Source organism: Galeopterus variegatus, unplaced genomic scaffold, assembly GCF_000696425.1.
Source record: "Galeopterus variegatus unplaced genomic scaffold, G_variegatus-3.0.2 Scaffold2524, whole genome shotgun sequence".
NCBI lineage: Eukaryota > Metazoa > Chordata > Mammalia > Dermoptera > Cynocephalidae > Galeopterus > Galeopterus variegatus.
The window spans coordinates 138660-161448 of NW_007728635.1; the positions used below are offsets into that span (position 1 = coordinate 138660).

At 44.8% G+C, this 22789-nt stretch overlaps 2 protein-coding genes across 2 annotated transcripts in view; one reads left to right on the plus strand and one right to left on the minus strand.

Annotated features, from left to right (window-relative positions):
* The first annotated feature begins 628 nt into the window (after nucleotides 1–628).
* Nucleotides 629–9729, plus strand: TUBB6 (tubulin, beta 6 class V). The gene is made up of 2 exons (XM_008582135.1): nucleotides 629–733; nucleotides 8255–9729. The coding sequence occupies exons 1-2, from the start codon at nucleotides 673–675 to the stop codon at nucleotides 9316–9318; spliced, it is 1125 nt and encodes a 374-aa protein (XP_008580357.1). The 5' UTR covers nucleotides 629–672; the 3' UTR covers nucleotides 9319–9729.
* A 2439-nt stretch (nucleotides 9730–12168) lies between these two features.
* AFG3L2 (AFG3-like AAA ATPase 2) overlaps nucleotides 12169–22789 on the minus strand; it is a 50666-nt gene continuing 40045 nt past the window's right edge. The window contains exons 15-17 of the mRNA XM_008582139.1: nucleotides 19794–19994; nucleotides 17285–17479; nucleotides 12169–13079 (exon numbers count right to left, since the gene is read on the minus strand). Of these exons, the coding sequence (XP_008580361.1) occupies nucleotides 12837–13079; nucleotides 17285–17479; nucleotides 19794–19994 (639 nt within the window). The 3' untranslated portion in view covers nucleotides 12169–12836. The remainder of the gene's footprint in view (nucleotides 13080–17284; nucleotides 17480–19793; nucleotides 19995–22789) is intronic.

A 22789-nucleotide genomic window follows, 5' to 3' on the forward strand; every position in this document is an offset into this window, starting at 1 on the left:
CACTTCCTGTGAACACTTTGGCCCAGCTTGGCTACATCTCTTCTTCAGTGTAGTGGTGTACACAGGGCAGAAGTTGTAGAGCAGTGGTTCTTTGGAATCCTATTAACCCCTTCCTCACTGGAAGCAATTTCTTGTCCAATTGGCATCAGAGTGCTTACAAATAAAAATGCAACACAGGAACACTTATTCATAAGTGAGAGTGTCTCTGGGGAATGCCAGGGGAATGGTACTTGTACAGAGGTACTCAGACCGTAGCTCGAGGTACGTGCGCATGCAGCAATTTGCTGCAACAAATACAGTTTATTTCCATGGAGCTAAAAAAGTAAAACTTCCCAGCAGGAAAAAAAGTGTCAGGGTAAACCGGAAAATACAGTAGTTAGGAAGTCAGGAGACCTGATTTCTCATCCTGCCTCTGCTGGAACTTCCTCTGCTGGTTCACACCTGTGCTGGTTCCTCCTCCCAGTTTTAAGAGTCTGATTCTGAGAAAGTCATGGTACCCTCTCTGAAAAGACACTGGTTCATCTATTCCAGGTGGTTCTACCTGGTGGGACTTGCTAGGGGGAAGTCAATCACTCTAGAAATCTGAAAATAACTCTCATGGGTGGGCTTTTTTTCCCTCCAGCTCAGAAATATGTGCCCAGGGCTGCCCTAGTGGACTTGGAGCCTGGCACCATGGACAGTGTACGATCAGGGCCTTTCGGGCAGCTCTTCCGGCCTGACAACTTCATCTTCGGTAGGTTCCAACTTTCTTGCTTATTTTTTATTTTAAATCAATTACTTTCTGTGTAAGATTAAAAACATCACATGGCATAGAAGAGCTTAGAATGGTAACCCACATTCCCCGCCCCACCCCTCCCACCCGCAGCTGGGCTCATCACAGGGAGCAGCTTTTAAGTCTTGATTTTTCTTTCAGGAAGTAACTTCTGTATCTCTAAATGAATGTCACATGAACCACACACATAGGAGATATATCTTCAGAAGTACTCACTCTTCTCAGGTTTTTGGAGTCAAAGAAACATAACATACCATAAATATAGCACACATCATGACCAAGTGCAACTGAGAGGCAGTTAGTGTAATGGGGAAGAGTCTGGCTATGCTGCCACTCACTGTGTGACCTTGGACTTGTTATTTAACTTCTTTGTAATTTAATTTCTTCATCTATAAGTGGACTGTCTACCTCTTAATGAGAGGTAAGGATTAAGTGAATAAGTATTTAGAATGCCTAGTACACAAGAGTTTGATAAATATTAGCAATATCCCAGGAATGCAAGGATGGTTCAACATTACAAAGTCTGCTAATAGAGTAACAGAGACAACATCTTAATAGAGACCCAAAAAATATTTGATAAAATTTAATATGTGTTCCTGATTTGTAGAGAACAAAAAATCTATATAAGCTGGAAGTACAAAGAAACTTCCTTTATTCAACCTATAGCAAGATCATACTCCCTCATAAAACATTAGAAGTATTCCCAATAAAGTTAGGTACAAGAAAAAGAAGTCCATTTTCTCTACTATTATTCCATTGTCTGAAGGCTCTTGCCAGTGCACAAAAACCAGACAAAAGAGAAGCAAATCATGTAAAGGAAAAGACAAAATTGTTATTGGTAGGTAGAATGTTGCTCCTGAAATTTCCAGATAGGCTGTGAGCTGAAACACTTATAAGACTGATTCAGTAAGGCAACCAGACACAAGATAAAAATATTCAGAAAATAATAGTTTTGCTATAGGGTGACCAGTCATCCTGATTTTACTAGATGGGGGAGGTGTTCCCCAGGACTCTGGACTTTGCTAAAAATGGCAAAGTCCCAAGCAAACTGGGACAAATTAAAAGCAATAACCAATTATAAAATATATTGGGATAAATATCCTATTCACAATAAAAGCTATACATACCTAGGCACAAAATTTACTTGTAATTAGGGATGGGTGGGAGGCAATTAAAGCAAGATAATATTTTTCTCCCATCAGATTGGCCAATATTCTAAAAACTGCTAAGAAAGTGAAGGTGTTTGGGAAATAAGACCAAACAGAGCATTGTTCACAGAACAACTTAGTAGATTCAGTAAATCTAGAATTTTGATCTAACAAATTTGGTTCAAGAAATCTATGTGCAGAAATGTATCATGAAAATTGCAAATTGGCTTCCAAAAGGGCTGAACCCGTGGGCGCGCCCTCCGGCGGTGTCTAGAACTTGCCCTTGCTACCACACGGTGTCAGTCTTTGTCAATTCAGAGGCACTGCTCTCTCAGCGCTCTGTAGTAAAAACCTGACTTGGATAACATTAACATTCTGTATTCTGAGGACAGAAAAAGGATGTGGCCCACTTTATACGGATCAGCCCTGGAGAGCCTTCTCTTACTCTTTCTCCTTCTCTAAGTTGGCGTCGACCCCCAGAAGCAGCAGCTTCTTTCTGGACCACCTTCCTGGGTTACAGTGTTAGTGTAGCCAAGAAGAAAGGGCACTGAATTGGGAGGAAGGAAACCGGGCCACTAACTGCAGCTCTGTGACCTTTGGGTGTCACAGGTAACTTCTCTGGGCTTCAGCTTTACAGTCTATGAAATGAAGGGCCCCCAAGTATCTTGGGGTCACAGACTCCTGTAAGAACCTAAGGAAGCAATGGCCCTATCTCCCCCACCTCCACAGAAACAAATCCTTGTAGAACTCTGCTCAGTTTCTTCCTTAAAAGGTTCAGTGGATCTCTGGAAAGAATCTGAGAGGATAGCTACAGTTTCTTGAGTCTGAATTGGAGTCGGCCTCAGTCTCAGTAAACTACCAGGCAAAATTAATATATTTCATCATTTTAAAAAAACTGACACTTCTTTGTAGATAGGCAATATATGCACATGGTACTCAGTTCAAAAAGGTTATACAGTCAAAAGGTAGCCTCCCTCCTCCCTCCCACGAGCCTCCCTCCCAGGGGGCCAGGGACTGTTGCCAAATTTGTGGGTGTCCTTCCTGAGATATGTATACACTTTTAAGCAAATCTATGAATTTTTGTATATAAAAAGGATTTTAAAGTTTTACTTATGTAAAATATATACCTTTCCTCCTTCTAAGAATATGAAACAAGATATAGTAAAAGATAGGCCTAAGTGTAGCAGTTTAAAACACAAAGCCACCCACGAACGTTAATTCAGTCATGGCTGAGAATTAATTGTAGCTCTGGGTTTCTGGCACCTACATGCTAACAAGGAAGCGCAGCAGGTGACATGGTTGTCTCACAGAAGGGAATGTACTGCTCCCTTAAAAAGGGGGGTTCCCCTCCCCATTATAAATTATTTGTATTTATTTTTAATTTTTACTTTGCTTTTTTTTTTCAGCAAAAACTAATGTAATCACGTTATTAAAAAAATTAAAAACTAGAGTAAAAAAGTTATTTCATATGTTCATTATCTCAGTATAATCGTTGTCAGCACTGAGGTATATTTTCACCTTTATTTTTTTCTTTTTGCTGATTTTCATTAGTTGTAGTCACTACGTCACTTTGCATCTTTTTTCCACAGAGCACTATATTATAAGCCATATTCCATGTTAATGTGTAGTTTCTAAAATCTATGATTTTTAATAGGTACATAATGTGTAATTCTTTACCTAATTTACAACTTTATAATGGCCAATAACCAGGGAGTAGTTTCTTTCCAATTTTTGCTCTTATAAAAGACTATTGTAATGAACATCTTGGCTCACAGAAAGTTGTCTGTGTTTTTGACTCTGATTTCAGGATAGATTCTCAGAAATGGAATTACTGGGGCCGAGCCCGTGGTGCACTCGGGGGAGTGCGGCGCTGGGAGCGCAGCGACACTCCTGCCACAGGTTCGGATCCTATATAGGAATGGCCGGTGTGCTCACTGGCTGAGCGTGGTGTGGGCGACACCACACCAAGGGTTGCGATCCCCTTACCGGTCACGAAAAAGACACACACACAAAAAGAAAGAAATGGAATTACTGGTTCAAAGAGTGAACATACTGAAACCGTTCATACATTTTGCCGTAGACTTTCTAATTGGATCAATGCCACCAGCACTGATGTTTGAGAGCATAGGTTTTGCTATGCTTTTACCTGAAATTAAACTTTTAGGGAAATGTAGCAACCGAATGCTTATTCTGTGAGATACTCAGTGCTTTAATAACTGCTTAATGGAAAGTGTGAAAGCATCTCTAAATTTGGCCGTTCTCTGTCAATGTAAGTTGACAGTGTGAAAAAGACAGACCTGTGCACACATGACATGCAGGCTCAGGGAATGAGCCTGCAGCTCGGTGAACACGGTTCTGTGGGGAAGGGCGGTTGGCTGAAACGCAGCATGTGAACACACACGCACACACATGCACACACACCTTATTGCACTTTGAAAGAAAAACAGGAAAAAAGTATCCTATTCTATATTGTTTAAGATGTTCAAACTCAAATGCCTAACATTGGGCTTCACGTCTCATTGGTATGTTTTATTTCTCAAAATATGTGGTAAGTATGTAGACATTCATTATATTATTTCTCCAGTCCTTTTGCATGCCTTAAATCTGTCATAAGAAAAATGCCAGATGTCTTAGAGGTGTCGTCATGGAAGAGGCCAGGGCCCTTCCTGCACAGGCTGCCCTGCCTACACAGGCCGCCCTGCCTCAGGCCTGGCTGCGGGACTGAGGGCCCCAGCCTGGGTGGCTGCCTGGAGGCGGCCAGGGCCTGGGGAGGTGCTGGAGTCCCAGCCGTGGTCTGGTCTTTATCAAAGTGGCTCATCACAAACTTTAAAGTTGTGAGAAGCTCAGTTCTGGTCACAGCAACTTCAGCAATTGTACAGTTTTCTTTGGCTTAATTTAGTTTAAATGAAAACTGGGAGAGTGTAAGAGAAGTCTGTTCTTATCTTTTTAGCTATTGACAAATGGGATCAAAATGATTAAGAACAAATTAAGACAGACCGATGGTGACCATTTAGTTATTGTCCCTGTACTTTCAAAAACGCTAGAAATGACATTTGGCACTTAAACTGTCTCCAAAGTTGCTTCTTGCATCTTTGCTTGTCAGACAAGCATCCCTATTGATTCAGAATATTTGAAATTTTTGATAGGTTGTACTGACATGTCTTTAATTGCATCTTTTAAAAATTGACAGTTTTTAATGAAGAATTGTGAATTGTTTAAATGAATTTGCTTATTTTGTGAAAGTAACTCGTTTGTTATGGAGAATGGAAAGGTATCCAGAATGTATAAACATACTATATTGTTTGGCTAAACAGTTGTTTCGAGACATTCTCCATGAATAGAAAAGGCAGAATTGTCCGTGGACAGGAGATGGCTCATCCCTCGTTGCTTACGGCTCACGGTTTCAGTGGGAGGTGGTAAATTAAAATAAACCAGTGTCATTCCATTTTCAGATATAGTTTGAAATGGTTTTAAAAACCCTCACTTACATTAGTAATGTGTAATTTTAAAAGTGGAAGTTACCTACATTTGAGTTTTGAACAGCATGAATATATATGCACACACATATATATAAGTACTTCTTTTTTTGTATGGCTGGCCGGTATGGGGATCCAAACCCTTAACCTTGATGTTATGACACTGCACTCTAATCAACTGAGTTAACTGGCAGCCCCTGAATAAATAATTTTTTAAAAACTGTTTTTCTTAAAGAACTGCCGGTTGCATAGCCGTTGTGCCTATTCAATCGTTGCAAAGTTTTGTGAGGGAAGAAATGAAGCACCAGAAAAGTAAACTTGCCTTAAGCCTCCTTCTGTATTTGTAACTTTTTCTTCCAGATTCAGGGCTAGAAGAGGGGGCAGGGAGCACGCAGAGCCTTAGGACTTAATCCCTCCCCAGCGTGAGCTGGAGGTAAACCACAGGTGGACGTTCTGGGGACCCATGGCAGCCCCGCTGCCAGATTTCAGCCTCATGCTTCACAGTCTGGAGTCACTGATTAATGCCACAACGTGTCATTACAGAAGACGTTCAACTTATGACCTCCAAATATTTAACTGGGAACGTCTGTTGCTATGAGACAGAGGCAAAATATTTTCAGAAGTCAACAGCTTCCTACTTTTGTCAAGAGCAGGGAAAACTTCACGTTTAATCATGCTATAAATATTAAGCAAATCGTGTGAGCTGGAGGGACGGAGTCAGGCTCAGCATCTGTGTACACTGACAACCAGAGCGAGTTTAACTGAGTAAGGTTTTGTGTCTGCCTAATGCCACCTACTGTTTTCAGTTATTGGTTTCTGCTATTTTAAGAAGATAGTTCCTGGGGCCGGCCCGGTGGCGCACTGGATAAGTGCGCCGCTTGGGAAGCGCGGCGGGCTCTCCCGCCCGAGGGTTCGGATCCCACATACAGACCGGTTCCCGCTCACTGGCTGAGCGAGGCGCAGGAGCAACACCGAGGGTTGCGATCCCGTTGCCGGTCCCCGGTCCGGTACGGGGGCGACACTGAGGGTTGTGATCCGTTGCCGGACACGGAAAAAGACAAAAAAAAAAAAAAAAAAAAAGAAGATAGTTCCTAGTCTCTTTGCGCAATTGCACTCACAGTCTTTCCTTTGTAAAGGAGCTGCGTTGAGCTCCAAGTCCAAGGCTAGCCCCATGTATGAGGCTGGCCCCAAGTTTGTTTTTCCCAATGCCTGTGTTGTAGTCTGGCCAGGCTGCTGCCTGCTGGGTTGGGTGGGGAGGCGGCGGAAAGGACTTGGTGGGGGCTTAGGAATGACAATGACCATTTTTGAGTCTGATAAGAGAAGGAGTCAGCTAGATTTCACTGTGCGACACAGCTGGGCAGGAAGAAAGAGCATCTCTGTGAGACAGAATAGTCACGTTAGACAATGTCTAAGGCCTGTGGAAAACAGAACAAGAAAATGGCCACCTGAGAGGGCTGAAGTGGCCAGTGCCCATGGGGTGTGCTGCAGGTGTGGCGTGGGTGTCTGTCCAGCCCAGGCCCCTCTGTGCAGCCACGGGCCCTGCCAAACCAATGGCCTTGGTGCCTCAGAGAGGCCAGATGGGCAAAGACAGCAGGCGTGCGAGGCTTAGCCAGAGACGTGGGGAGGCCGGGGCTGCAGGCAAGTGCAGGACTGCCTTGTCAGTTGCAGATGCCAGTTCTGCTCTGTGGAAACTTCACTGTTTCACACTTAAATGTGTTTAAAATCTTTGGAGATGGGGCCGGCCCGTGGCTCACTCGGGAGAGTGCGGTGCTGATAACACCAAGGCCCCGGGTTCGGATCCCATATAGGGATGGCCGGTTCGCTCACTGGCTGAGCGTGGTGCTGACAACACCAAGTCAAGGGTTAAGATCCCCTTACCGGTCATCTTTTAGAAAAAAAAAAAAAAAAAAAAAATCTTTGGAGATTTCATTACAGAGTTAAAATAAACTGCTTGCATATGCTTTTTACAAACAATACACAAGTATTGAGTGCTGAGTATACACTGTGAAAATGGAAGCCCTCATCTCCTCTACGGATGGCTCCAGAGATTTTATCCCCAAGGGGAATAACCAAAGGCTGTAGATGGTTGGGCTGTGTCCTGCTGACTTTTTTTCTATGTACACGTGCTGGTGGGCATACGCGCATACACCAAGTTGATTTCGTTTTCAGGGAATGGGATCATGCTACACATAGTATTTTGCAGCCTTTTTGAAAAGTTCATTAGCATATCTCCAACATCCTCTGTCACAGTCACAGCACCTTTCCAGTTATGTGTCATCCTTTAGTAATTCCCCACTTACTGATGATGTTGTGAATTGTTCCCACCAGCTGTGTATAGACAAAAATCTAGTTGCTTACACCTTTGGAGTAAGTGGGGAGAGGTCTATGCAGTGCAAGTTTTTATAACTTGAATAAGCTAAATCTGCAACCTAAACGTTTGATGAAGATACTGTATGTTTAAAACGTTTCATTAAAAATTAAATTGACTGAAGGCCGGCCCTCAGGGAGAGCATTAATCCATTCATGACGGATCCGCCCTGATGATCCAAACTGCCACGTTGGGAATCAGATTTCCACGAGTTTTGGTTGGGACAACAGATTCTAACTCCATCAGCACATGTGCACCATAAGCATTGACAGATATTTTGACTTGTCTAAAGAAGTCGTGCTGGTTCACCTGCCACTAGCCATGTGGGTGGGTGGGTGCCTGTCTCCCCTCCCCCTAACTTCCCAACAGGGCATTATCTTATCGTTTCACACACCAGTTTTCCTTCCCCAGGCAGGAAGTACGGATGTCGGGAATAGTTCCTTCCTGTGCTGCCCTGTTAATCTGCCCGGACTCTGTTGCTTTGTTGCAGGACAAACGGGCGCGGGCAACAACTGGGCCAAGGGGCACTACACGGAGGGCGCGGAGCTGGTGGACGCGGTCCTGGACGTGGTGCGCAAGGAGGCGGAGCACTGCGACTGCCTGCAGGGCTTCCAGCTGACCCACTCTCTGGGGGGCGGCACGGGGTCCGGGATGGGCACGCTGCTCATCAGCAAGGTCCGTGAGGAGTACCCCGACCGCATCATGAACACCTTCAGCGTCATGCCCTCGCCCAAGGTGTCGGACACGGTGGTGGAGCCCTACAACGCCACCCTTTCCGTGCACCAGCTGGTGGAGAACACGGACGAGACCTACTGCATCGACAACGAGGCCCTGTACGACATCTGCTTCCGCACCCTGAAGCTGACCACGCCCACCTACGGGGACCTCAACCACCTAGTGTCGGCCACCATGAGCGGGGTCACCACCTCGCTGCGCTTCCCGGGCCAGCTGAACGCCGACCTGCGCAAGCTGGCCGTGAACATGGTGCCCTTCCCGCGCCTGCACTTCTTCATGCCCGGCTTCGCGCCGCTCACGGCCCGCGGCAGCCAGCAGTACCGCGCGCTCACGGTGCCTGAGCTCACGCAGCAGATGTTCGACGCCAAGAACATGATGGCCGCCTGCGACCCGCGCCACGGCCGCTACCTCACCGTGGCCACCGTGTTCCGCGGCCCCATGTCCATGAAGGAGGTGGACGAGCAGATGCTGGCCATCCAGAACAAGAACAGCAGCTACTTCGTGGAGTGGATCCCCAACAACGTCAAGGTGGCCGTGTGCGACATCCCGCCGCGCGGCCTCAAGATGGCCTCGACCTTCATCGGCAACAGCACGGCCATCCAGGAGCTGTTCAAGCGCATCTCGGAGCAGTTCTCGGCCATGTTCCGGCGCAAGGCCTTCCTGCACTGGTACACGGGCGAGGGCATGGACGAGATGGAGTTCACCGAGGCCGAGAGCAACATGAACGACCTGGTGTCCGAGTACCAGCAGTACCAGGAAGCCACTGTCCACGACGGCGAGGAGGCTTTCGACGACGACGACGAGGAGGTCGATGAGTAGAGGCGCCTCCCAGCTCGGAGGCTCGCACGCTCTGATCTTTCCCTCACCCTGGGCCTCTTACCCCACCCGCAGAGCGTGCTGCAGATTGTGCGCTGGCCTGTGTGCAGCTGCAGACCCCTGCGGAGGCAACAAGGTTGGACTGTCTGCACTAAAGTACGTTAAATTAGCAGAGAACTGGCAATTCTACCCAATCAGAAGATCAGACTATGGAGATTTTCTGCTAGAGGACTTTAAAGAAATAACTAAGGGGCCATAGAGGGCTACTGAGCGTTCGTCCCTCTGAGAATTAGCAGGAGAGTTAGAAACTGTTTCATCCTTTGTGGTGAAGCCTGAAACCGTGAAGTGTTGCCTTATTTGAATATGCAATATGGAACTTTGAAACAATCTATTCATAATAAAATATTAAATTGATTTCTTTGTCTCTTCCAGCCCTGTGCTTACCTAACAGAGAAGTTACTTTTCTTTGCAGTTATAAAGGCAACTAGATCGCTGGTCTCTCCCTGGGGTGATCCGCCCCCTACCACCTCCCACCCCTAACCCCCAGTTTACTAAAAGAACAGAGGAAAGGGCTTTTCTTAAACTGGAGGCTTCAAGGGTGGCAGCCAAAATTTCCCTGACCTTGGAAGTAGTGCAAGCATAAGCAAAAGCCCATCTTCCCCATCTGCAGCCTCCATTTAATCCTCCCACAAAATCTTTCATCTTGCTGTGTCAGATCCTGGGCTGGGGGGGGGGTCCCCAACCTTCTCGCCAAAGGAGCCACAGGAAGTGCCACTCTATCTTCCAGAGGGACTGGGGGACCAGCAAGGGTGGCTTCCTAGAGCTGCCACACATCCTTCCATGAGCACCAGGGCAGCAGCCGGGCGGGCAGAGAGGGCAAAGAGCTCTTTCCTGTTACACGCCATCACCACCTCACGCTTCCTATAACCAGCCACACATCTGTGGAAGGCCTTGTAAAGTCAAGCTCCACAGGATGTGACAGGCTGGCTGTACTAGTTGGTATAGACCTCACTGTTCACCAGTATTTCCGGTTTACTCCTGCCCTCTTGAATTTAGCTGTGAACCTGACTTTGCTTTAGCTGCAAGAATGAGCATGGCATGTCGCTTCCAGGTACAAGTGTCATACGCTAGTGCTGACCCTCCTGTCTCCCACATGGGTAGTCCCGATCCCTTCCGTCCATCTGTCTGGGTCCCTGAGTAATCACACTGAGCAGTGCACTCGACCTTCGTGGGACAGAGAGCGAGAGACAAAAGGATCCTTCACGTTTGGAACCACCAAGTTAGGGTTGCCCACGGTGTCACCAGAATGCCCATGCTCTGCGATCCCAGGCCTTACATTCAGTCACTCTGTTTACTTCATGTTAAGTCCTAGACAGATGGAAAGTTCATTGCTAAACAGCAGCATGACTTGAGGTGAGCACAGATCTCACTTCGTAGAAATCTGACCTATTTTGTGAGACTACAGTAGAAATAAATCTTAACAGCCCACCACCCACATCTATCCTGGAAATATGCTCAATCTGACCTCGGAGGAGAGAATAAGATGTGTGCATAAGCACCTGACGTGCGCCAGGCTCCACATAGCCCCACCTGGTATAGATGAGGACACCTGTGTGGGCTTGAGCAGTTGTTGTGGAACATATGGGCTGGCCACCGAAGGCCCAGAGCTCGAGTGTAGCTCACCCCACTGGAAAGGTAGCGGGCTACGAGGGTGCACCTGTCTCACACGCATCTTTGCTGCTTCTTACTGAATCAAGCTTGACTCACAGTGGTCCCCACTCACTCAGTCCCCCAGGAGGCCTCACAGCCGAGGCCTGCTGGAACCTGCACACGCCAGCACCTTCCCGCCAGTGGTTCAAGGAGCAGTGTCTCCTGACGGTCTACTGCTTGTGTGGAGAAAAGCACACGAGACACCCTTACAACAACGTGACTCTTATGTACTGAAAACAATTCTTCACTGAACTCCCTCCCAAAGCACCCTATGAGAAAAGGAGGGGTAAACATGTCACTTCCACAGGTGACCGGGCTGGGACTATTAACAGTGAGGCAGGCATGGGGGTGAGGAAGGCTCCTGTTCTCTTGTGGTGCTGAATTTGTGGAATCCGAAATGCAGCTCTGTGGCCCACCGAGGCATCTCTACACCCCTTGGAAGAGTGGCCATGGGATGGAGCCTGCGCGGCCCGGGGCACCTCACATCCCCATCGGTCTAAGGCCACAGCAGGAATGCCACTGGATTGTTTCTGAAGTCTGAAAAGTCACTGTTCCCACATCAATAACACACACGGCATTGTAATAACATTAAAGGAGGCTAAGAAGGTAAATATTTAAAAATACAAACATTTTTGTTACCCACTCCCCCCACCCCAAATCCAAATAATGACATTCAAAGACTGAGTAAATCTTCCCCAGGCCATCTGTAACAATTCTGATGTAGGTTTGCAACACTGCAGACTGGCTTGTCTGGACGCACATACCCTAATAAATCTCTTCTAATAGAGTAGTAGCAGTTAACATTCAGACCACTCCTGAGACATCGTGGGAAATCCAGGGCCCAGGGACTTCCTAGCTTACTTCCATTGTCCCTTCTCTGAAATCTCTGTGACAGCTTGGGACAGCCTGCCAGGCCCACTATGGTCACACATCCACTTCTGGACACACTGTGACCGGTGTCTGTTCACAACCAGCTTCATGAGGCACTAAACTGATGCGGTTAACATGGAGTCTGGTGACTGACTCTCAGGTCCAACACACTTTATATCCAGAGCTTTATATACATCATTCCAGGACTCACACATCTAGAAGGTTCTATCCTTCTTGTGGGAACTGATGAAAACCAGCAAGAATGAGATTTTCAAGGATGCTTCTAAAAACATTTAATTTCTTGCCATTATGTTTTCTAAAAGTATCTGGAGCATAAAATCGACCCTTTGTGTGTTCAAAGTACAGTGTTCACATTTTATTTTTAATGTAAAGAAGCCATATTTACACAATACATTCATATTTTAAATATGTTACCGCTCTCTATAGAAAACCATTCCATTAAAACAGCAACAAATGATCTGAATTCAATCTTTAAGATACTGAGTCAAAATATTCTTATTAGGACTCCAATTTAATTTCCCAGCGCACCTGCAGAGGGAAGCTGACGAGAAACAGGAATGAAGAGCAGGAGATGAAAAGAGAAATATCCTTCCCCCACAACGTGAGGATTCCACAGGCGGATGAGCCCGGCCACTCACTCGGCCTGGGTTTTGCTGACGGTGCCACAGGGACCAGCCTCCAGCAGTGCTGGACTCGACTGTTCCAGCTGCTGTCCGACAGTCCAACCAGGCTGTGGGACAGTGCAAGTCCCCCTTAGGACCTTCAGAGAGTCACCCTGCCACCACCACTGTAACTGCTGAGGCTGAGGATTAAGGACTCCTCTCCCCACCATTTCAGCTGGGTCACTAGCTGGCTAAAATCAACTTAGTGAGCTCTCATTCCTCTGAAACAGCGCGCAAACTGAAACCACAGAGGACAAACTAAAACGGCCTCCCTCCTTGGATGTGGCTGGCAACCTTCTCAACTGGAGGCTCCTCTTTCTCCTTTTCCCGTTCTTTGTTCCAGTCCTTAAGACCCTCTGGAAGTGAGGTGTCCTCGTCCAAGCTGCCAGTGCCTTCCACAAACTCTTCATAAGTAGATTTTTCTGCAAATGGTCTGGGGCCCAGAAGTTCAACCATATCATTCTTATCTAATACTTCTTTTTCTAACAAGAGAAGAGCCACCTGAAAAACAAACAATTTCCATTAAATGGAATTATGCAGCAAAGTCTATTCAGAGGTAATATAACTGACCCCCTCCAAAGAAGGATTTAAGACCATTGAAAAAGATGTCTCATAAATTAGGTCACATAATTTCAGAGTAAAATGTGCAAAATACTGCAAACAACAAATGTTCATCAATAAGGGAGTGGCTAAACACATTTTGGTACATCTACGTAATGAACAATGACGCATCTGTAACAATATACACCGCAGAGCAATGAGAAAAGCGGGATGTACAATGTGTATAGTATGCCACATGTGCTCTAAAAGAAGGGAAGAATGTACTTTTTACGTGCTGTTAAAGCAAAATAAGCAGGAGGCCATTAGCATGGGGATGTTTCTGTACCCGGGACCCTTACACAAGCAAACTGAAACAACTTAGAGGCACCACTTATAACTAATTACAGTCATGTGCCAAATAAGGACTTTTAGGTCAACGACAGACCGCATATCCAGTGGTGGTCCCAGATTATGACAGCTATTCCATATGGCCTAGGTATGCAGCAGGCTGTACCATCTGGGTTTCTGTACGTACTCCTGTGATGTTCACACAATGGCAAAATTGCCTAATGACATTTCTCAGAATGCAACCCCGTCCTTAATCCACACGACTGTCATTTTGAATACAGCTTCAGTCAATCACAGACAGCCAACTTGCCAACTGGTTGGTTATATAACTTAGGACCTCCCAACAGACTATACCCAAATGGTAAACGCCTAGAAGCAGCCAACCAAGTAGCTTCCTTACTTGGCTTCCATATTCAGCCTATAAAAGCTCACTGCTCGTGCTGCTAGAGTGGAGCTCTCTGAACCTCTTGCTGTTTTCAGTGCTGCCTGATTCATGAATTGTTCTTTGCTCAAAGAAACTGTTAAACTCTTTTGCCTGTTAAAAAGTTTCTCTTGCAACAGTGCTTCTAAATACATAAAGAAATTCTCAAAAGATACATAAGAAAGTTATAAAAGTGGTTTTATGGAGGCAGCAGCTTGGGGGAAAGGATGGAAATAGGGTGAACAGTAAATAAAAAAGTTGGTAGAAAAGAAGTAAATACAAACAAAAGTGTGGAGTTACCAAATGAAGCAGGAAGATCAATATGAAAACATGTATCCCACAGTTCTATTCACTTGCTATGGCTGAACCACAAATTTGACACTACACATTTTAAGAGGTTACAGAAAAAAAGAGACCTATCCAATTATGTGTATGGAGGTGAGTGACAGTATCAGGAGAGCAGGGAATAGCGTTTGTGTCAGATCAGCTGGCCATTACAAAGAGAATTAGCAGCTTAAATTACAAATTGATCTCGTAAAATAGAATGAGCTCCTGAGGCTAACTCTCTACTTAGAAATTTAAGATATGTGCACTTTACCATAAGTTCTAAGTTTTTAAAGATAAAAAATGAAATATTTTTCTTGTCTTTTCAATTTTTTAAATTACTATAGAATATTTCAAATAGGCACAGGAGTAAAAAGAATGGATAACTAGCCCGCATGTAACCACTATCAACAATGACCAACTTAGAGCCATTTTTGTTTCATCAACTCCCTGCATCATTTTAAAGAAAATCCCAGATGTTATATTGTCTTATCCATATATATTTTTGTCTCTATCTTTAAGAGGTAAGGACTCTTTAAAATCCCTGAATACTACAACACTCTTTTTAAATATATTGTTTGTATATATAAGATCTGGACAAATAGCTATAGAATTCTTTCTTAGACCACCTTTAATTTTCAATTAGCATATATGTGTATGCACACAACGCGCACACACACGAACACAGTTGTGGTAACCACTTAAATGTTAATAATGTACTTAAACCCAATACAACAAAAACATTACTCAACATATGATGATATAAGACATTATTGAGATAGTTCATATTCTTTTTTTCATACAAAATCTTCAAACCAGTGTGTATTTTACACTCATAGCACATCTCAATTCAGCTGGCCACATTCCAAATGCTGGGTAGCCACACACGGCTGCCACATAGTTAGAGGTTAGTGGCAAGGGCTCTCTGCCACTCATCAACTACATGACCTTAAGCAAAGGCACTTAACCTATGTAATAGTTTCTTCATCTGTAAAATGGGGATGATAACTTCATGAGGTTGCAGGATTTTTTTGTAAAAAGTGAGTATATCTTAGGCAGTGCCTGGTACACATAAGCTACTGGGAGCATGCTAGCTGGTTACCCTTACTATTCTGAAGCTTGGCCCTACATCGAACTGTCCAACTCCTCACTCTATTGGTGAGAAAACTGAGGCAAAGAGTCTGGAAGGCACTGGCTCTGGCACCTCTCCTCATGACAGATTCCCTATCTCCTGGCTGGCTCTATACTATTCTTAACAGGATGGACCAGAAAGTGCTTCAGAACTCTGTTTAGTATTTCAAGATCCTCACCATGTTAAACCAATTTTCCTTTCAACATTTCTTTGTTACACAGTGTCAAGACATGTGGTATAAATATGGAAGGGTAAGATACCCAGGTTAATGGCCCCAGACCCACGTGAGACTCTGTTACTAGCAAGTGGAATCCTATTCTCAAGTCACTGTAGGCAGACTCTGTGCCTTCACGGAGCTAGTAAACCAGGAGTGAGCTCTTCTGCCTTCCTCTCTTCCGCAGCTCATCTGCATGTTTCGACAGCTGGCTGGGTGTGCAGCCTGGACCCCCCATCCTGGTCCACATGCAGATGCTGCTGCTTGCATCCTCCTGGCTGTCGAGGCTGAACCCTTCATCACTACCTCCCCTTCTGCTCCTGGCCCATGGAGTCACTAGAGGGCTTTCTTCTCTTTCCTTCTTTATATTTCATCAGCAAATCCTGGTTCTTCAAATCTGCTTTTGCCTTTCTATCTCTGCTGCCACCACTGGCACATCTGAGGAATGTCAACATGTGCCTACAACTGCCTCTGAGATGGTCTTCCTAGCCTCCCCATCCTACTCGGGCTGGCACACTGCTGCCACTCTCTTTTTAAATGACGATCTTTAAATCATTTCTGCTCAAGAGTCTTTAAGAACTACTGTAAAACAAGGGGGCTGGGCTAGATCATTTTTAAAGTCACTTCTGTTTCTAAAGCTATGTTCTCGACGTGCCACTCTTCTCTGGAAGGCTGAGTGCTCTGCCATCTGGGCTCAGGCCTGCCCTCCACCTGCATTTCTCTCCTGCCAGGCTCCGTGCTGCGTGCTCCCCCTTCCCTCCCTTTATTCATGGTGACCTGATGATCCTTCAAGGTATGACTCAAGCCCTATCTTCTATAAAGCCTTCCTGGACCACTCTGCCTGCACTGATCTTTCTGTTCTCAGAGACCCAGCTACATGTGTCCCAAGGTCTTGTAGACACTAGCTCTCTCTCCAGTTATACCACCCACTTTTGTGAACAGACAGCACGGATTCTTCTAGCATCACCTAGCTCAGGTTGAAGTTGGTTTCTCTGAAGACTTGCTGATCGAACAGCTTATCTTAGAATATGCTTTTGTGTCAATCCTTATAAAAGGCTTTTTCATTGGTGTTTTCCTCACTAGCGGGTGGCATGTTCAAAGAACAAAAAATTCTAACTTTAGTTGCATGGATTCTGAATAAGGAAGATGTTACTGGATGCAACAAATCCACTGAGCTGGGGAAGGACCCCCCATCTGTAGATGCTATGGAATGAGGTGCGACAGTGGGAACACAAAGTGCGCTATTCACCGAAGCTCGTGGGCAAGCGGAAGGTGACTTCACATGCCGACCTCCTACTTACAATTAGTTTGGCTAATTCTTTTATTTGCCCTTTCATCTTTCACGTCCTATTTATTCCAGAAGTAAAAAACAATGGTAAATTCCAATCAGATAACTGTGCTTCTTATTCAGGAGTACTGGTAAAACATTTGGCAGGGAAGAGTGCTGACTTAATCATTTATTTTGTAGTTATTAACAGACTTCATTAAGCCCTCATTCACATTCCTACTAAGAACCACAAGAGCCAGGACAGTGTCTGCTTTTGCTCACCACTGTGTCCCTACTGCCTTCTGGGGACAGACAGACCCCGGGTGATCAGAATGAATGAATCCAAGAGTCAGCCAGCGAGGGGGAATTCTGGTGTGTAACCAACCAAAACGGTCAATCTATCACTTTAATCTTTTTTTTCAAAACTGTGCAGAGAATTATGCATACAACTCGCACCTACCTTCTCCACGTCAGCTTTCCTCTCTGTGAGAAGAGCCACTGTTCTTTTATAGGCATCATTAATAAGGATTCGTACTTCGTCATCTATCAGTCTTGCGGTGGCTTCACTATAAGGTTTCTCCAACACCATGTCCCCCTGACGTGGGAGGTCAAAGGAGATTTGACCAACCTTTTCATTCATTCCAAACTGCACAATCTGAAAAAGAATATATAATCAGTGGTGGTTATATATTACTACTCTTTGACCTGGCAAAATCTACATAGTAGCCGAGTTGGATGAGTGGACAGGGGTGTTCTGCACACACAGTGGCAGCAATGGCACAGTTCTCCAAACAACTCAGCTAACCCACAGACTACACCTACAAGTCAGGTGACAAACAGTGGGTACATCCCAACAGCTTGTAAGGCCTGCACAATGTTACTGTCCATATGTGAGAAGCAGAGGAGAAGCAAAAAGCACCTGACAGGCCTGAGAAAAGAAGAACCCAACTGCCGACTGATTGTGCTGGGAGGAGAGCTTGCCAGTCTAACAGCTGCAACTAGAAGGGGTATCTGCATTTTTCTTAGAGTTCCGGGACCCAGGGGATGGTGTGAAGAGGCTGACCCAGTCTGCACCCATGAGCCCCCAAAAGCAGCCCCACATTAGGAAGTAGTAAAGTCCTAACTGACCAGAAAAGAGAAGGCCCAGGTAAAAGTGGAGAGCAAGAAGAGACGGAGAGCTCAGAAAGTGGAAAACCATGCTTGCTAACACTTCATGAAAACAGAAAGGGAACTCGAAAGCCATGAAGCTTGAAAAGCTCTCCTAATCCTCCCTCCTAAGGGATCAGGAAAACAAATTTCATGTAAAAATGGGCAACATGGGCCGGCCCGGTGGCGCACTGGATAGTGCGCCGCTTGGGAAGCACAGCGGCGCTCCCGTCCGAGGGTTCGGATCCCACGTGCAGACCGGTTCCCGCTCACTGGCTGAGCGAGGCGCGGGAGCAGCACCGAGGCTTGCGATCCCGTTGCCGGTCCCTGGTCCGGTACGGGGGCAACACTGAGGGTTGCGATCCGTTGCCAGACACAGAAAAAAGACAAAAGACAAAAAAAAATAATAATAAAATAAAAAATAAAAATGGGCAACAGAAAAATCCCTTATGAAGTTGTTACAAGAAAATAGGAACAAGCAGTAATATCTGCACAGATTTTAAAAAGTGGGATGGAGAAACAGGAAAACTATAACCTACTATTCAAAAAAGGCTAAAAGAAATCAGGAAAATGATAGAAAATATAAAAGAATTACATAAATCAGAATTAGAAAAACTTAGATGAAGTGCTAGAATGCAGGAAAAAATTACATATAAGAGAAAAATTATTTTTAAAATGAAGATTAAACTAGAAAGAAACAAGAGTGAATAATCGTAACACTAACACCCTGAGAGAAATACAAGATAAAAAAGACAAGAAAAAAGGTTTTTTAAATGAGGTATTAAAAAGGATTTGAGAGACTGGCGGGTTAGCTCCCTTGGGACAGCATGGTGCTGGTAACGCCAAGGTCAAGGGTCCAGGTCCCCTTACCAGCCAGCCGCTGAAGGAAAAGAAAAGGATTTGGGAAGGTGACAGACACAGAGGATAGGCAAAGAAGGGCTGACAGGAATAACAGAAGTTCCCAAGGAAAGCCATTTACATCAAGTTCAAAAAGAGGGAAACTCTGTTGTCTGGGGACTTGGGCACCTGAGCTAAGACGTAAGGAAAGCCAGGGAGCGATGACAGCAAGAACGAGGAAAGAAGGTGCAGGCAGGTCCCCGTGGGAGTGACGATAGCAAGAGCCAGGAAAGAAGGTGCAGGCAGGTCCCCGTGGGAGTGACGATAGCAAGAGCCAGGAAAGAAGGTGCAGGCAGGTCCCCGTGGGAGTGACGATAGCAAGAGCCAGGAAAGAAGGTGCAGGCAGGTCCCCGTGGGAGTGACGATAGCAAGAGCCAGGAAAGAAGGTGCAGGCAGGTCCCCGTGGGAGTGACGATAGCAAGAGCCAGGAAAGAAGGTGCAGGCAGGTCCCCGTGGGAGTGACGATAGCAAGAGCCAGGAAAGAAGGTGCAGGCAGGTCCCCGTGGGAGTGACGATAGCAAGAGCCAGGAAAGAAGGTGCAGGCAGGTCCCCGTGGGAGTGACGATAGCAAGAGCCAGGAAAGAAGGTGCAGGCAGGTCCCCGTGGGAGTGACGATAGCAAGAGCCAGGAAAGAAGGTGCAGGCAGGTCCCCGTGGGATCACACACGCTTACAAGTAAACACTCGACTCTACACACGTGCTTTGCATGCCCTCAGGAAACAAACTTTGAAGACTGCACTACAAAAAAGGTTTCTTTTCATAAGTTTTGATTACTTCAAAATGAATTTCTTTAAGAAATAAACAATCCTTGCCTTAAAAGGCCTAAACCAGTCAACACAATTTTATCATTTCTGAGCCATTCAAGAATGTCAACTTCTCATGCGAATGTGAGAAAATGAGGAGAAACACTCCATTTCACACACTTACTTGGGCGTATGCACTCTGAGTTACTTTTCTCAAGTCATCTTGAGCACCAGTTGTGATTCTTCCAAAGAAGATTTCTTCTGAGACTCGACCACCTAAAGTCATACACATCCTATCCAAGAGCTGCTCTTTGGTATACAAGTATTGTTCTTTTGGTAAATACTGAGCATAACCTAATCCTTTGCCACGTGGGATGATGGACACCTGGTAAGCAGAAAACATACAAAATATTGAAGATTCTATTACCAACAGCAGGCCTGATCAAAACGTTTGATAAAAATAAGCACAAGGAGCGGGGCAGTCCCTGGTGTTGGCAGGATGAGATCTGGAAGTAGTGCCTGTTCAGGACAGATGTTTTCTTAGGATAACTTCACCTTACAGTTCTGAAAGTTTTTCATTTCTTTCTGTAAAACTCAATTGAAATGACTGAGTCTGGACAAAAGGCCTTCCTGGTGGAGGGAGGACAGTGCCTCCCACTGCTGGAACACGGCAGGCTGGACTCAGCTCCACCTCGACTGGCCCGCACCCTCTCTCAGACGAGGGAGGGGCAAGGTGGCTGCGATGCTCACAGCCTTCATCTTCTTTTTTAGTCCTCTTTTTCCAATGAAGTAAATTCATTTAATTTTTTAAAACTCAACTTTATTGAGGGTTGATTTCTATACAGTAAAATGCACCAATTTTAAGTGTACAGTTCAACGAGTTCTGACAAACATAACCTACAACCACAATGAAGATACAAAATATTCTCATCATGCCAAAAAGCTCCCTGTACGCTTTGTAGTCAATCTTCCCTTCCCCACCCAGCCCCAGGCAGCAGCAGACGCACTTTCTACCCTGTGGATTCACTTACGAGGTCTGGAACTGCATGTTAATGCAATCGTCCAGTGCGTGCTTTACTGTGTCTAGTTTCTTCATTTTTAAGACTCACTCACACTGCTTTGCACGTCAATCATTCATTTTTACTGCTGTGTAGCATTCCACTGCATAAACGTAACACATGTCCATCTCCTTTTTGATGGATATCAGGGCTATTTTCAGTTTACTGATATAAACAAAGCAGTAACAGTCTCTGTGTGGACATGTTTTTTTTTATTTCTCTTGGGTAAACATCTAAGATGGTCATTCAGCCATGTGGAAGTGTTTATAAGAAACTGCCAAACTGTTTTCCAAAATGGTTGTACCACTTTACATTCCTCTCAGCAGTGTATGAGTGTCCCAACTGCTCCACATCCTCAGCAACACTTAAGACTGTCTCTTTAACTTCAAACCATTCCAGTGAGTGTTTTGGTGTCTCATTGTGAGTTAATTCGCATTTCCCTGTTGACTAATGACACTGTCTTCATGTGCTCAATGCCCACTGACACATCTTCTGTGAAGTATATGTTCACATCTTTTGCCCATTGTTTTACTTGGTTGCTTATTTTCTTATTATTGAGTTTTAAGAATTCTTTATACATTCTAGGGACAAGTCCCTTGTCCTAGATGAGTACATGGATTGCAAGTATTTCCAGAGTGTATGGCTTGCCCTTTTCATTTTCTTGACCATGTCTTTCAAAGATAGAAAGTTTAAAATTTTGATGAGATACCATTAATCAGTTTTTTATTTTGTGGTTCATGCTTTTTGTGCCTTTAGTTTTTATGATCTATTTCAATTTAAATTTTTGCCTATGATATAAGGGTTAATGTTCACTTTTTTTCCATATGAAAACTGAGTTGCCAGAACCATTTGTTAAGACAATCCTTCCCCCTTGAATTACTTTGTACTTCTGTTGAAATCAATTAGCCAACCATGTGGGTCTCTTTCCAGACTGTTCTATCCCACCCCTTCACCAGCACTGCAGTCTCCATTACTGTGGTTGTGTGCAAAATCTTAAAATTGGCTACAGTAATCTTTCAACTTAACTGTTTTGGCTATTCTAGTTCATCTGTATTTCATACAAATTTTAGATTCAGCTTGTCAATTTTTACAAAAAAATTTGCCATAAGAGATTGCATTAAAACTACAGATGAATTTGGGCAAAACTGACGTTAACAGTCCATGAACACAGTATATCTCTATTCTTATTTAGCTCTTGTTTTAATTTAGTGTGCAGGTCCTATAAATATTTTCTTAAATTTGTCCTTCCATATTTCATGTTTTTGAATGCTACTGAAAATGAAATTGAATTTTTAAAATTTCTTTTTGCAGTTGTTCATTGTTAATATACAGACATACAATTGGTCTTTGTACATAGACCTTAAATTCTGCAACTTTGCTAACTTCATTTAGTTCTAGTCACTTCTCTGTAGACTCTTTAGGACATTTTATGGACACTCTAATGTTGCCTTCTCTGTGGTTTCCTTGCCTCAGGGGACCCCCTCAATTTCCAGCTGCTCTCTGACATGGCAAGGCAGTTGAGTGGCTGCTTTCTGTTGTCTGTGCTGCACAGGTTTGGGGAATGCACTCAGTTGGAAAAGCAGAAAACTTGAAAATCTCACCTGGTACACCCCTGTCTTTCAATGGTAGATTTTTCTTTGGTCTCTGCTTACTTTTTCGCGAGGATCTCTGGGGCAGCCCCTATACACAGTGGTCAGCCAGAGATTTGGGCAGTTTCTATCACATTTGGGTCTCACCCACTGTAGTTTTCTTTCTTCCAAGATTTTCCTGTTAAATTTCCAATATTCTTCAAATCCTGAACTCTCTCTTCTGCCACCTCAAGATGGTAAGGCCAACATTTTCCACCACTATAGTGTGGAGGTTTTGGAAAACCTTCAGGCAAGAAAGCCACAAATTCCCAATTCTAACCCCTGTCAGCTATTGCTTTTAAAGAGCAAACTCTTGGGCCAACCCCGTGGCTCACTCAGGGTAGTGCAGTGCTGGGAGCGCAGCAGTACTGGAGCGCCGAGACCGAGGGTTCGGATCCTATAAAGGGATGGCTGGTGCGCTCAATGGCTGAACATGGTGCGGGCGACACCAAGCCAAGGGTTACAATCCCCTTACCGGTCACAAAAAATAAAAA

Coding starts and splice junctions, on each gene's coding strand:
- TUBB6 (XM_008582135.1), top strand. CDS start 673: ATGGACAGTGTACGATCAGGGCCTTTCGGGCAGCTCTTCCGGCCTGAC. Junction 734..8,254: donor GCCTGACAACTTCATCTTCG/GTAGGTTCCAAC, acceptor GCTTTGTTGCAG/GACAAACGGGCGCGGGCAAC.